At 40.6% G+C, this 12569-nt stretch overlaps 1 protein-coding gene across 7 annotated transcripts in view; it reads left to right on the forward strand.

Annotated features, from left to right (window-relative positions):
- atrx (ATRX chromatin remodeler) overlaps positions 1 to 12569 on the forward strand; it is a 285402-nt gene that overhangs the window by 69076 nt on the left and 203757 nt on the right. For all 7 annotated transcript variants that reach the window (XM_072505740.1, XM_072505742.1, XM_072505738.1 and 4 more), the window contains 3 exons: positions 2546 to 2662; positions 5992 to 6101; positions 8026 to 8093. In XM_072505740.1, the coding sequence (XP_072361841.1) occupies positions 2546 to 2662; positions 5992 to 6101; positions 8026 to 8093 (295 nt within the window). The remainder of the gene's footprint in view (positions 1 to 2545; positions 2663 to 5991; positions 6102 to 8025; positions 8094 to 12569) is intronic.

A 12569-nucleotide genomic window follows, 5' to 3' on the forward strand; every position in this document is an offset into this window, starting at 1 on the left:
AACCTTCTACATATTTCTTTTAAAATTTAGCAAATACTGTAACTAAATATAGATTAATAATTCTATAAATTAATCCGAACATTATGCTGATTTTAAAAACATGATTTTATCTTTTTAGATATACTTTCATAAAATATTATTTGTTCTATAAATGACGGCTGCTTATAATATTTAGCATTGAAATTGTAGAACATTGCAAGTATGAACAAAAAAGTACAGCACAGGAACATCCAAGCCTGTGCCGATCATGATGCCCTAACTAAAAATAAAACCTTCTGTCCTTACTCTGTCTGTATCCCTCTATTTCCTGCCTCTTTGTGTATCCATCCAGAGGCCCCTTAAATGTTGCTAATGAGCTAATTTAAACTGCAGAGACTACTTGAACAATATTAATGCTAGCTACAGTGCATAATGTATTGACATGATGGGTACTTCGAGAACACGTGTATGGGTTTGTTTGTATCCCATCTGTTCTTTTGATATACCAGTGAGCAGAATTTTGGTGCTCTAAGAACTAGGCGCAGGAGTAGGCAATTCAATCCCTACTCAACACGATCATGGCTGATTTCATCTCCACCTTCCTGCCTGCTGCCCAGAACCCTTCACCCCGCTACTAATTTAAACCTATCTTTCTCTTCATTTGTTGAGCGTTCCGACGTCCACTGCACTCTGAGATGGTGACCTTTTGACTGAAGTAATTCCTCCTGGTTTCTGTTTTAAATCTGCCACCCCTTAGCCTAAAACAATGGCCTCTCGTTCTAGAATGTCCATCAAGGGGAAACACCTGCTCTACATCTACCCGACAGTGCAAAAGGAGGTCATTTGGCCCATCGGGTCTATGCCAAACCTTCTTAAAGAACCCCCTACCTAAGCCCACTACTTCACTCTATCCATATTACCCCACCTAATCTTTTTTCGTTTGGAGACTTAAGGGGCAATTTAGCATGGCCAATCCACCTAACCAGCACATCTTTGGACTGTGGGAGGAAACTGGAGCACCCACACAGGCACTGGGAGAAAGTGCAAACTCCACACACCGTCATCTGGGGTCGGAATTGAACCCGGGTCCTGGTGCTGTAAGGCAGCAGTGCTAACTACTGTGCCACCGTGCCGCCTCTTTTCAATGCCCTTTAGCATCTTTTGTACCTAAATTAGATCTCTGCTGATCCTTCTAAACCCCAGCGAGTGGAAGCCTGAACTGCTCGGTCTCTCAAGAGGAATCCTTCATTCCTGGAATCAACCTCGTGAACCTTTTCTGAACCGCTTCTAATGCTTTCTCGGGTAAGGGGGCCAAAACTGCGCAGTACTCCAGATGCTGTCTCACCAATGTCCTATGCAGTTGCAACAGCAATTTCCTACTTGTATATTCTATTCCATTAGCAGTGAATGCCAAAATTTAATTTGCCTTTCTTATTACCTGCACACTAACTTCTCTGCGATTCGTGCACGAGGACACCCAGATCCCGCTCCTCCAGAGTATTTTAAAGTTTCTCACCATTTAAATAATTTACCTTTTTATTCCTCCAACCAAAATGAATAACCTCACAATTATCCATGTTAAATTTCATCTGCCGGATTTTGGCCCACTCTCTTACACTATCCATATCCATTCTTCTTTCATCATTGAACTTCCCATTTATTTTAGTGTCATCTGTAGTGCCTACTAACCCTGCATCCGAGTCATTGTAAGTTGTTGGGTTCCGAGGACAGGACTATGTGACACACCACTAGTTACAGCTTGGCAACAAAAAAATATCTATTTATCTCCACTCTTTGCTTTCTGTGGGTTAGCCAATTCTTTATCCAATATAATATATTTCTCTCAACCCTGTAGGATCTTACCTTGTGTATAACCTTTTGCGTGACACCTTATCAAATGCCTTCTGGAAGACCAGATACACTACATCTACAGGAATGCATTATCCACTTTGCTTATTAGGTCTTTGAAGAACTCCAGCAAATTAGCCAAATGGATTTATCCTTTATAAAACCATGTTGACTCTGATGGGTTTCTTTTGACTTTCCAAATGTCCCGTTACTACTTCCGGTCTCATCTACCCTGTCAATTGCCTTTAGAATCTTTTATACCTCAATTAGAGCTCCTGTCATTCTTCTAAACTCCACAGAGGAAAGACCTAAACTGCTCAATCGCCCTTGAGACAAGTTCTTCATCCCTGGAATTAATCTAGTGAATCTTCTCTGAACAGCCTTTAATGCATTTGCATCCTTCCGCAAGTAAGGGGACCAAAACCAATCTATGCCTTGGAGCAGTGCAATACAATTTTGTTTTATGCTAAAGCCTTGGTTTTAATTGTGTCAGAATGGAGACCTAAAATCCAGACTTTCTTCACAGGGAGGAAACATCAAAAGAATAGTTCATTATTGCGCTCTTATACTGCTGTATGGAGTTGGTTCAGTGCAATGCAAGCATTTAGTGAAGTCATCGTCTCCTGAAAGAGGATGCAATATTAGATTTAGCATTTTTTTGTAAACCATTAAGATTTGGTGTGTATAATAATTTTAAAATCTTCCTCAAACTCTTTAGGCACAATAGTTGTACAGCCAGAACCAGTATGGAATGAAGACAAAGATAATTTTCGAGGACCTGAATTTAGAAGTAAAAATCCTAAGAACAAAATGGAAACAACTAAGAAACGTGGAGGTAGGCAAATTGCTCTGCATTTGTTAACCAAATTCCTAATTGTATTATAAAGTTTCACAGCTGTTGCTGTGCGATTTTAATAAATTTAATTAATCAGAATTGTGCTGAATATGGTTTGATTTTGATTGGATTATTTTTTTAAATTGTGTAAAGACAAAATGCGCTATAAAAACTTGTTTTAGCACCTAGACATTTGGGTGTCTTCGGAACAGTCGAGTAGACCATTCATCTCTTAAAGCTTGTTCTACCATTCAGTGAGATGATATCTTATCTCCATACACCACAATAGCTCCATGTCCTTCTGTACTCATGGCTAGCAAAAATCTATCAACCTCCGATTTAGAATTATTAATTGAGCTAGAATTAACTGCTCTTTGTGGAAGAGAATTCCACACTTCAACCATCCTTTGTGAAGAAATGTTTTCTAACTTGTGACTGACTTGATACTGATTTTAAGGTTTGTCTCCATCGGCCCTATTCATTCTTTTCAAGATCCAAAAACCTCTGTCATACCATCCTTAACCACCTATATTCTGGGGTATACAAGTCTAATTCATGTATTCGTGCAATCTTCCAAGGCCAAATATATCCTATCTAATGTATGGTTTACACTATATAATCTTTATTGTCCCAAGGAGGCTTACATTAACACTACAATGAAGTTACTGTGAAAAGCCCCAGTCGCCACATTCCAGCGCCTGTTCGGGTACAGGGGGAATTCAGAATGTCCAAATTACCTAACAGCACGTTTTTCGGGACTTGTGGCAGGAAACCGGAGCACCTGGAGGAATCCCATGCAGATGCAGGGAGAAAGTGCAGACTCCACATAGACAGTGACTCAAGCTGCAAATCGAACCTGGGACCCTGGATCTGTGAAACAATAATGCTAACCACTGTGCTACCGTGATGCCCGTTGTGTGTTCTCTAATACTCGTGTGTTCTCTAACTTGTCCTTTATATAGCTGTAGCAAAACATTCTCCCATTATATTCTAACCCTCTAGTTATAAAGGCCAACATTCCATCAGCTGCCTTGATTTATTTTTGTACCTGATTGTTACGCTTTAGTAATCTGTGTATTGGGACCCCATAATCACTTTGAATCACCACTGCTCTTGCCTTTGATTCATTTAAATAATACTTGGACCTATCCTTATCTGGTCCAACATAGATGACTTCACACTTAAGCTGTCTGTCGCAGTTACTAAAGAAATTTAGACCTATCTCATTGTCTGTCAATGAGCAGCTGTGTATTGTTTAGTTCCCTACTTTGATATGCTAATATGAGGACAGGAAGAAGGGTGACCCTATCACTTCCTAGGTTTTTACTATTCTGGTTGACGCGCCAATGATAATTTAATGTCACCTGTATAGGTTTATTGCTTTGGAGATTTTGACATTTAATTGTGATGTTCAAATGTGTTATGGTTTTTTAATGGTTGGATTTCTTGAGGATTTTTCATGTTCAGTATTTTAGAGTTGATTTTTCTGCTTGGACTTTGACTCAGCAGTAGAGCTTTTACATCTGAGTTATAGGGCCGCAGGTCAATCTCCAATTAGGTTTTTGAGTACACAATCTATATTGGATATGTTGAACCAATGCCTACACCTAAGTCACATGCAAGAGTGCCTTTAAGAAATGGATGTGTAAGCAATTTACCTTTAAGAAAACAGTGATGTCAGAGAGTGGGTGGAGCTCAGCTCAGTTCAGCCATTTTGCAGTTTTGATTTTGTAGTTTTAAAAAGTGCCTGGCTGGTTTTGCTGAGAGCAGTTTAAAAGTGTCTGGCTGTTTTGCTGTGATCTGATTAAAAGGAGAAAGCCAGTTTGAGACAGCAGCTTGGGTGTGTCTGTGTGTGTCCAGAGAGTTTGCAGGAAGAAAGCAAAGTGCTGGAGCTGAAGTCAAACCAAGCTAATATATCTTTGCCAGTCTACAGAAAATATATATATCCTTTAACCTGATGTGATACTGTTTAAAGGTGTTAAGTCTCTTGGAAGTTTGAAGGAACATTTTAAGGAGTTATTTACTGTTGTAATATTTTCTGAGTTATCTTTGAAGTAAGGGGTGTCAAGAGATCCAATGTTTATTTAAGATGTGAAGTTGAGTTCATGGAATAAACAGTGTTTTGTGTTTAAAAACCCACGTGTCCATAATTGTAATCCCACATCTAGGGAAAAAGCCGTGAGCTAGGAAAAGCAACAAATCCATTAAAGGAAGAGGTTGGTTGAACTCCATGATACATTTTGGGGTTCTGAAAACGCCTCGCCCATAACACCTGTATCCTAAGAACAAGGGAGTTTTCCACTTGTACTGGCCAACACATCCCTAAATCAGCAAAAGAAAGCCTGGGTTATCTGATGGGATTATATGTGCAATCTTGTGGTGTGCACATTTACTACAGTTTACCTCCATTGCACTGAGCTGTAAAAGTACTTGTGATGCTCTGAAGTCTGGAATGATGTTCTAGAAATGAAGGTTCTCTCTTTAATGTTGACTATTTTAGAAAATTTCTAATGGAGAAATGTCAGCAACAGTTATGATGCATGATCTGGGTCCATCTTGCTTCAATCAAAAATAATTTAAAAAATAAATTTAGAGTGCCCAATTTTATTTTCCAATCAAGGGGCAATTTCGTGCGGCCAATTCTCCTCCCCTGCGCATCTTTTTGGGTTGTGGGGGGTGAGACCCATGCAGACACGAGAATGTGGAAACTCTGCATAGATAGTGGGTCCACGGCTCTGTGAGACAGCAGTGCTTGCCAATGTGCTGCCCAATCAAAAATAATTATATGGAAAAATGGTTTTACTCCAGTCGCCGTGCCCTTGTATTTAAACATAAATCTTGTGTTTGCTTTGGTGTTACTTTCATGTGGTTCTCTATTTGTTTAGAGGAGGAGGTGACATAGTGGTATTGTCACTGCAGTCGTATAATCCAGAGACCCAAGGTAGTGCTCTGGGGACCCTGGTTCGACTCTCACCAGGGCAGATTTGGAAATTCGAATTGAATAAAATAATTCTGGAATTAAAAAACTAACTATGACCATGAAACCATTATTAGTTGTTGTTAAAACCTATCTAGCTCACTTTATGTTCAGGAAATCTTCTGCCCTTGCCTGGCCGACATGTGATTCCAGATCCACAGCAATGTGGTTGACTCTTAAATGTTTATCAGCATTGTGTGAATAAGGATGGAAGTTTGCGATGAAGGTGGTAGAGCACATTCTGTGCAACTAGGTTGTATTAAAATTCCAGTAGTATGGTTAAAATCTTATTTTAGCAACCATTTGAAACAATGAGCAAATTTATAATTTAAAATTGTTTTTTTTTTGACAGATGAGAATCTACATGGAATAGTCAGCTGCACTGCTTGTGGGCAGCAAGTAAACCATTTTCACAAGGATTCAGTCCAGCGGCATCCAGCACTGAAAGTTCTCATTTGTAGGGTATGAATTGTTTGTATTCTATTACGTTACACTCTGCTCCACTGCAAGAGGAGAAACTGTTGCCATTTGTGACAATGTGATTGAGCATTTACAACAAAAAGTTCTTGTACTGTTAACATAATAAAAAGACCTAGGGACAGAATAAAAGACCTAAGGCACTTCGCAGGAGCTTTATAAGCAAATGTTTTAAAATATAAATTTAGAGTACCTAATTTTTTCCAATTAAGGGGCAACTTAGCATGGCCAATCCACCTACCCTGCACATCTTTGGGTTGTGGGGGCGAAACCCACGCAAACACGGGGAGAATGTGCAAACTCAACACGGACAGTGACCTAGAGCCGGGATCGAACCTGGGACCTTGGCGCCGTGAGACAGCAGTGCTAACCTTTGAGCAAAATTTGACACCTGCAGAATGAGATATTACGGCAAAATTGTCAAATAAGCAAGTTTTAATTAAGGAGGGAGACAAAAGTTTAGTGAGTGAATTCCAGAACTTCAGGCTTAATTATTTGAAGAAATGGTGACCTGTGGAGGCACAATTAAAATAGAGATGTTTGAGGCCAGTATTGAATGAATACAGATAACTCTAAGCATGCGAGGCTGGAAGAATAGGGAGTGATGACCAATAACGGGCTTGAAAACCAGGATCGGAATTTTAAAAAGAGAGAGAAAGTGATGAGTCAGCTGCGAAATAAGTGTGGGGGTGCAAGGAGGATGCTGATGATTTGAAGGTCCCCCCTGTACAAGTGCTGCAAGGCTGGAGCTAAGAAACATCAGTCACAATTTTATAAACAATGACACCAGTACACTATATATGACTGCGTCAGAAATAGGAAGTGGAAGGGTAATTGGTGCGGGTTAAATTATTTTTTTTAAACTGGAAAGCAAAGTTAATTAAAAGATGAAAATCCATTAAAGGGTCCAATCTGAGTAATTGGGCCTCCCAATCCAGTCAGATGCAATCATAATTATTTGACTTAAAAAGACTGGTTAAAACCTGTAGTTGCAGGTTATTTTTCTTTTAATTGTAAAGGGAGGCTAGTGGGTAAGAACTACCTGTGTCTAGAAGGGAGATTACACTGTTTGCTGCATCCTAGAGTTAGAGACCCTGGCACTTTATATTGTTTATACTGTAAGGATTTAGAGCTTCCAAAAGGGGTGTTGATAGACTTGTTGCATGAGCTGGAATGCAGTTGCTAATGGTTGTTCATTTAACAGTGGGAGATTTTATTTTGAGGACTCCAAGAAGATGAATACAAAATGTTGGCGATGACAGTACAGATTGGGCACCCCTTAATTGAAATTCGTAAAGCTCTGAAATCTGCACTTTTTTTTCCTAGTAAATCATGTTTCAAGTAAAAAATAAAATCTTGCTCACCCGAGATCCACCAGCTTTGCAACATTCAGTATTCACAACTATACCTACACAGGTATTCCAAAATTCAAGAATCCGAGACCCATTCGGCCCAAGCATTTTGAATAAGGGATGCTCATCGTCTATTGTATTTTTGGATATATTCGAAACATTTTAATGAAGTCCTGGGTTCGTTCACTGTTAAATTGGTGAAAAAGTAGCCTTTTTTAGGTGTTTATTGTTTCTTTTAAAGCAAGTCAGAGCAGGATTACCATATTGATTCAAGATAATTGGAGAGGTTAACTTTTAAGTATTTTTATATTCAGACATGGTTCTGGATGCTTCACCCGATGCCGGTGTCTATGTATTTACATTGTGGACCTTTTATGTATTTTTGTTTTATATTATTTCTTTTCATGTGCTAAATGATCTGTTTGAGCTGCTCGCAGAAAAATACTTTACACTGTACCTCTGTACACGTGACAATCAACAAATCCAATCCAATGTGTGTTACATAAATCAATTACTGCACCCGTACTGATTCCTAATGTATTTCTCCAACTTTACAGAGTTGCCATAAGTACTACATGAGTGATGATATTAGCCGAGATTCCGATGGTATGGATGAGCAATGCAGGTACTCCTTTGTTGAATTCTCATTTTGCTTGTGTACCCAAAATTCTCTGACAGGATCAGGTTGATTGATGTCAATTTTTAAACTGAATTGATAGTGCTGTAAAAACTCAACTGGTTTGCTAAGTGCCAAAAATTACACTTTCTTTGGCAGTTCCAGACCGTGTGAAATTCTAGTAGCTCAAATAAGACTGAGTTGCTTGAACTTTAAGGGTCAGATAGTTGGGACTCAAGCTGTACGTGGTTCACTGATAGTTCTTGGAAACATTGGCTGATTGCATTTAGGACTTTCAGGAGGAAAGTGTGAAGCTGTTAAAATGGATTATCCCATCGCTTTGACAATTCTGACAACAAGCAGCTGGATGTCCTCTGGGTTTGTGCCATGCGAGTATAGTTGTCGCCAAACAAGAATTCAGTTAGTAGCTGTTTAATGACCCATGTGCCTTTTCAGGTTGTTGTGGTTGCTGCCTGTCCTGAACTGAATCTGTACTTTTTGCATACAAGAGTGACCAAAAAGTAAATAGCAAACAACTGAAACCATTGTGAGCCTTGTTGATGCCATTAGAGGCAGAGAAAGTATCTGCAAGGTGTCATTCTGCATCACGTTGGTGGTTGTGCTATCATAAAACGAGGAAAGATATTTTGGGGTAGAAATATTTGTGCAGCTATTCCACAAGTTTCACGGTTTACTGAGTAAAAGGCCTTGGTCAGGTGGATGAGCATTATGTACAGTCCTTATTCTACTTGTGGGATGTTTCTTGAATTTGATATGCTGCAATGATCATGTTGACCTTTCCTTGTCCAACACTCTTAGTGGCTATGTTGAGTCCTTTGAAAATAATCCATGCTAGAATTTGTACCGCTATGGATTGAAATGAAATACCATGATGATTGTACAGATGAACTTGCTTCCATTCTGTTTCCTAACCATTTGAATTCCTCCATTCTTGAATACATTGGGTGGAATACTATCAGCCCATAGAGACTTATCCACAGATAATTGCTTTATGCCCTTGATGACCTGGCTTGAGTTGGATTGAGGACAAATTCATCTAGAGCGTGATGCTGTGGAATTGATTCAGTTGCTGTTGTTGCACATTGGATTTGTAGTTGTTTGATAGTAAAGAACTTTAGTATTGCTGAGGAAAAAAAGAGACGTGCTGTCAAAGCATTTTTGATTTGTACACGAATACAATGAATGCTGATTGGTTGGCAAGTGAGCTCTGGTGTTGAATAACTTGTTATTCCCTTTACTATTGGTATTTTTGCAAAGTGTCCTGATTAAAAGCTTCGACAGCCTGTCTCTTTCAACATGACACACACTGGATTCTTAGTCCAGGAGATTGTTGAAGTGGGCAGCATATTATGGGCAGCACGGTAGTATGGTGGTTAGCATAATTGCTTCACAGCTCCAGGGTCCCTGGTTCGATTCCCGGCTTGGTTCACTGCCTGTGCGGAGTCTGCACGTTCTCCCTGTGTGTGCGTGGGTTTCCGCCGGGTGCTCCGGTTTCCTCCCACAGTCCAAAGATGTGCAGGTTAGCTGGATTGGCCATGCTAAATTGCCCTTAGTGTTCAAAATTGCCCATCGTGTTCGGTGGGGTTACTTGGTTATGGGGATAGGGTGGAGATGTGGGCTTGGGTAGGGTGCTCTTTCAAAGAGCCGGTGCAGACTCGATGGGCTGAATGGACTCGATGGGCTGAATGGCCTCCTTCTGCACTGTAAATTCTATGATTGATTGGTGTGCCCAACAAGACAATCTCATGCCTGTTGGTTAGGAGCTGATTATGTGCTAAATGGATGGGTGTCCTACAGTTGGTTTTGGGGTTATGGATAGACTGGAGAGCCTTCAGGTTGTGCTTTATCGGCAGCTTTGTTCTTCTACTATAGATTCTTCTCAGTTTGGCTTCAACCTGTGTTTTGCCTGTTGGTGTTTATTTTGTGTGTCAAATACATAGAATCCATGCAAGGCTGGAAGCTTGGCTTGGTTGTTCCTACCGAACCCAATCTTGGCGCTTCCAAAGTCCAAAGATGTGCAGGTTAGGTGGATTGGCCACACTAAATTGCCCCTTAGTGTTCAAAAGGTTAGGTGTGGGATTAAGTAGGATGTTCTTTCCAAGGGCCGGTGCAGACTCGATTGGCCGAATGACCTCCTTCTGCACTAAATTCCTCAGGACCTCAGATTAGACACATCCCGGAACTTCTTCCAAAAATCTTCTGTTTGTTATCTTATGGGATACCGGCAACCTGGCCGCGTTTTATAGAATGGTTATGTGAATTTTGTTTGTGGTTTGAATCTGTAATATAGTCATAGTTTTTACAGCACAGAAAGAGGCTTTTCAGCTCACCATGTCTGCGCCGGCCACCAACCACCTGTTTACTCGAATCCCATTTTCCAACACTTTACCCGTAGCATTGTATGCTATGGCATTTCAAGGCCTCATCTAAATGATCTTAAATGTGGCAAGGGTTCCTGCCTCTACCACCATTTTCATGCAATGAATTCCAGATTCCCACCATCCCTTGGATGAAAAAGTATTTCCTTACATCTCCTCTCAACCTCCTGCCCATTACCGTAAACCTATGCCCCCTGGCTATTCGCCCCTCGGCTCAGGGGAAAACTTCCTTCCTATCCATGCCCCATATAATTTTATACACCTAAATCAGGTCCCCCGTCAGCCTTCTCTGCTCCAAGGAAAACCACCCCAGCCTATCCAGTCTCTCTTGATAGCTGAAACACTCCAGCCCAGGCAGCATTCTAGCGAATCTCCTCTACACCCTCCCTAGTGCAATCACTTCCTTCCTAGTGTGGCAACCAGAAATGCACACAATCCTCCATTTGTGGCATAATCAATGTTTTTTTTACAGCTCCATAACCTCCCTGCTCTTGTCTTTATTAACCAAGGCATAGAATACAAGTATCCCATTTGCCTTCATAACCCTCTTCTCGACCTGTCTGGTGTCTTCACATGCGCACAAAGGGCCCTCTGATCCTCTGTACTTCCTAGGGTCCAACCATTCATTGTGTATTCCCTTGCCTTGTTAGTCCTCCCAATATGCATGACCTCACATTTTTCAGGGTTAAATTCCATTTGCTACTGTTCTGCCCATCTAACCAGCCCATCTATACCATAAGACAGAGCAGAATTAGGCCACATGGCCCATTGAGTCTGCTCTGTCATTCAATCATAGCTGATATTTTTCTCATCCCCATTCTTCTGTCTTCTTCTCATAACCCCCGATCCCTTGTTAATCAAGAACCTATCCAACTCTGTCTTAAAGACACTCAGTGATTTGACCTCCACAGCCTTCTGCAGCAAAGAGTTCCCCAGATTCACCACCCTCTGGCTGAAGAAAGTCCTCCTCATCTCTGTTTTAAAGGATCGTCCCTTTAGTCTGAGATTGTGTCCTCTGCTTCTAGTTTTTCCTAGAAGTGGAAACATCCTCTCCACGTCCACTCGATCCAGGCCTCGCAGTTTCCTGTAAGTTTCAATAATATTCCCCCTCATCCTTCTAAACTCAAAGTACAGACCATCCTGTAATCTTAAGGCTTTCCTCACCACCAATTTTTGTGTTGTAGCACTTTACTTGTGATCTTCAAGATCATAATGTGCCTGACAAACAGAATCTGACCAACATTCTCTTAAGGCAGAGGGTAAAGCACATTTTCTTTGAAGTCCCTGTCATACTGTAATGTAGTCCCTTCATCTGGGATGCATCCATATTTTCAGTTTTATCAAATTGTTGGAAAATTGTATTTGTGATGGTGAGGTCAGGCTGCCTGCACTTAAAAGAAGCTTGCCATTAGATCCTGATAAATGAGCTACAGCAGGAAATGGAATGATTTCAGCTTTTGTGAGGATGCCAGGAGAGAATATATGCAGTTGTATGTATGTGAAAAAGAAGGAATGTTCAGACGAGCACTATTTGCTTAATGAGGGGAGGGAAATGATTGCAAAAGATAAAGCTTGGAGTGATAGCAAACATTCTTTTGTATCTTAGATATTGGTGTGTGTTTTTCAAATCTTGGGTGCTTTTAGGTTTGTTAACAAGTGCTTGACATAAAAAGAAAAGTTAAACTTGGAAGAAGCCGTAGCAATTTGACCATTCATTTTGGGGTTATGACGGCAGACCAAGAATGTGAAAAATACTGGGCTATGGTTCAAGTCATCAAAAGCTGGTGTTAGCTGTAAAATGGGGGGGGGGGGCGGGTCTAATTTAAAATACAAAGAAATAAGCTGTTTATAGTCCATTCAAAATCGGAAGAGGTTGAGCCGTTGGTTCAGCAATTGCGGAGTAAGAGGAATGGATGTGTGTGCTGGAATTCTAGGTTTATTGTGTGCAATTAACTACAACTCTGGGTCCAGTGATTAATGGACAGGTCATTAGTATGAACAAGAAATGCAGCGAGGAAAAAGCCTCCAAACTCCCTTATTGGACGAAAGCCAAGCGGTGAGTAATTAATTACAGCACAGCTGGAGA

Source organism: Scyliorhinus torazame, chromosome 5 (genome assembly GCF_047496885.1).
Source record: "Scyliorhinus torazame isolate Kashiwa2021f chromosome 5, sScyTor2.1, whole genome shotgun sequence".
Taxonomy (NCBI): domain Eukaryota; kingdom Metazoa; phylum Chordata; class Chondrichthyes; order Carcharhiniformes; family Scyliorhinidae; genus Scyliorhinus; species Scyliorhinus torazame.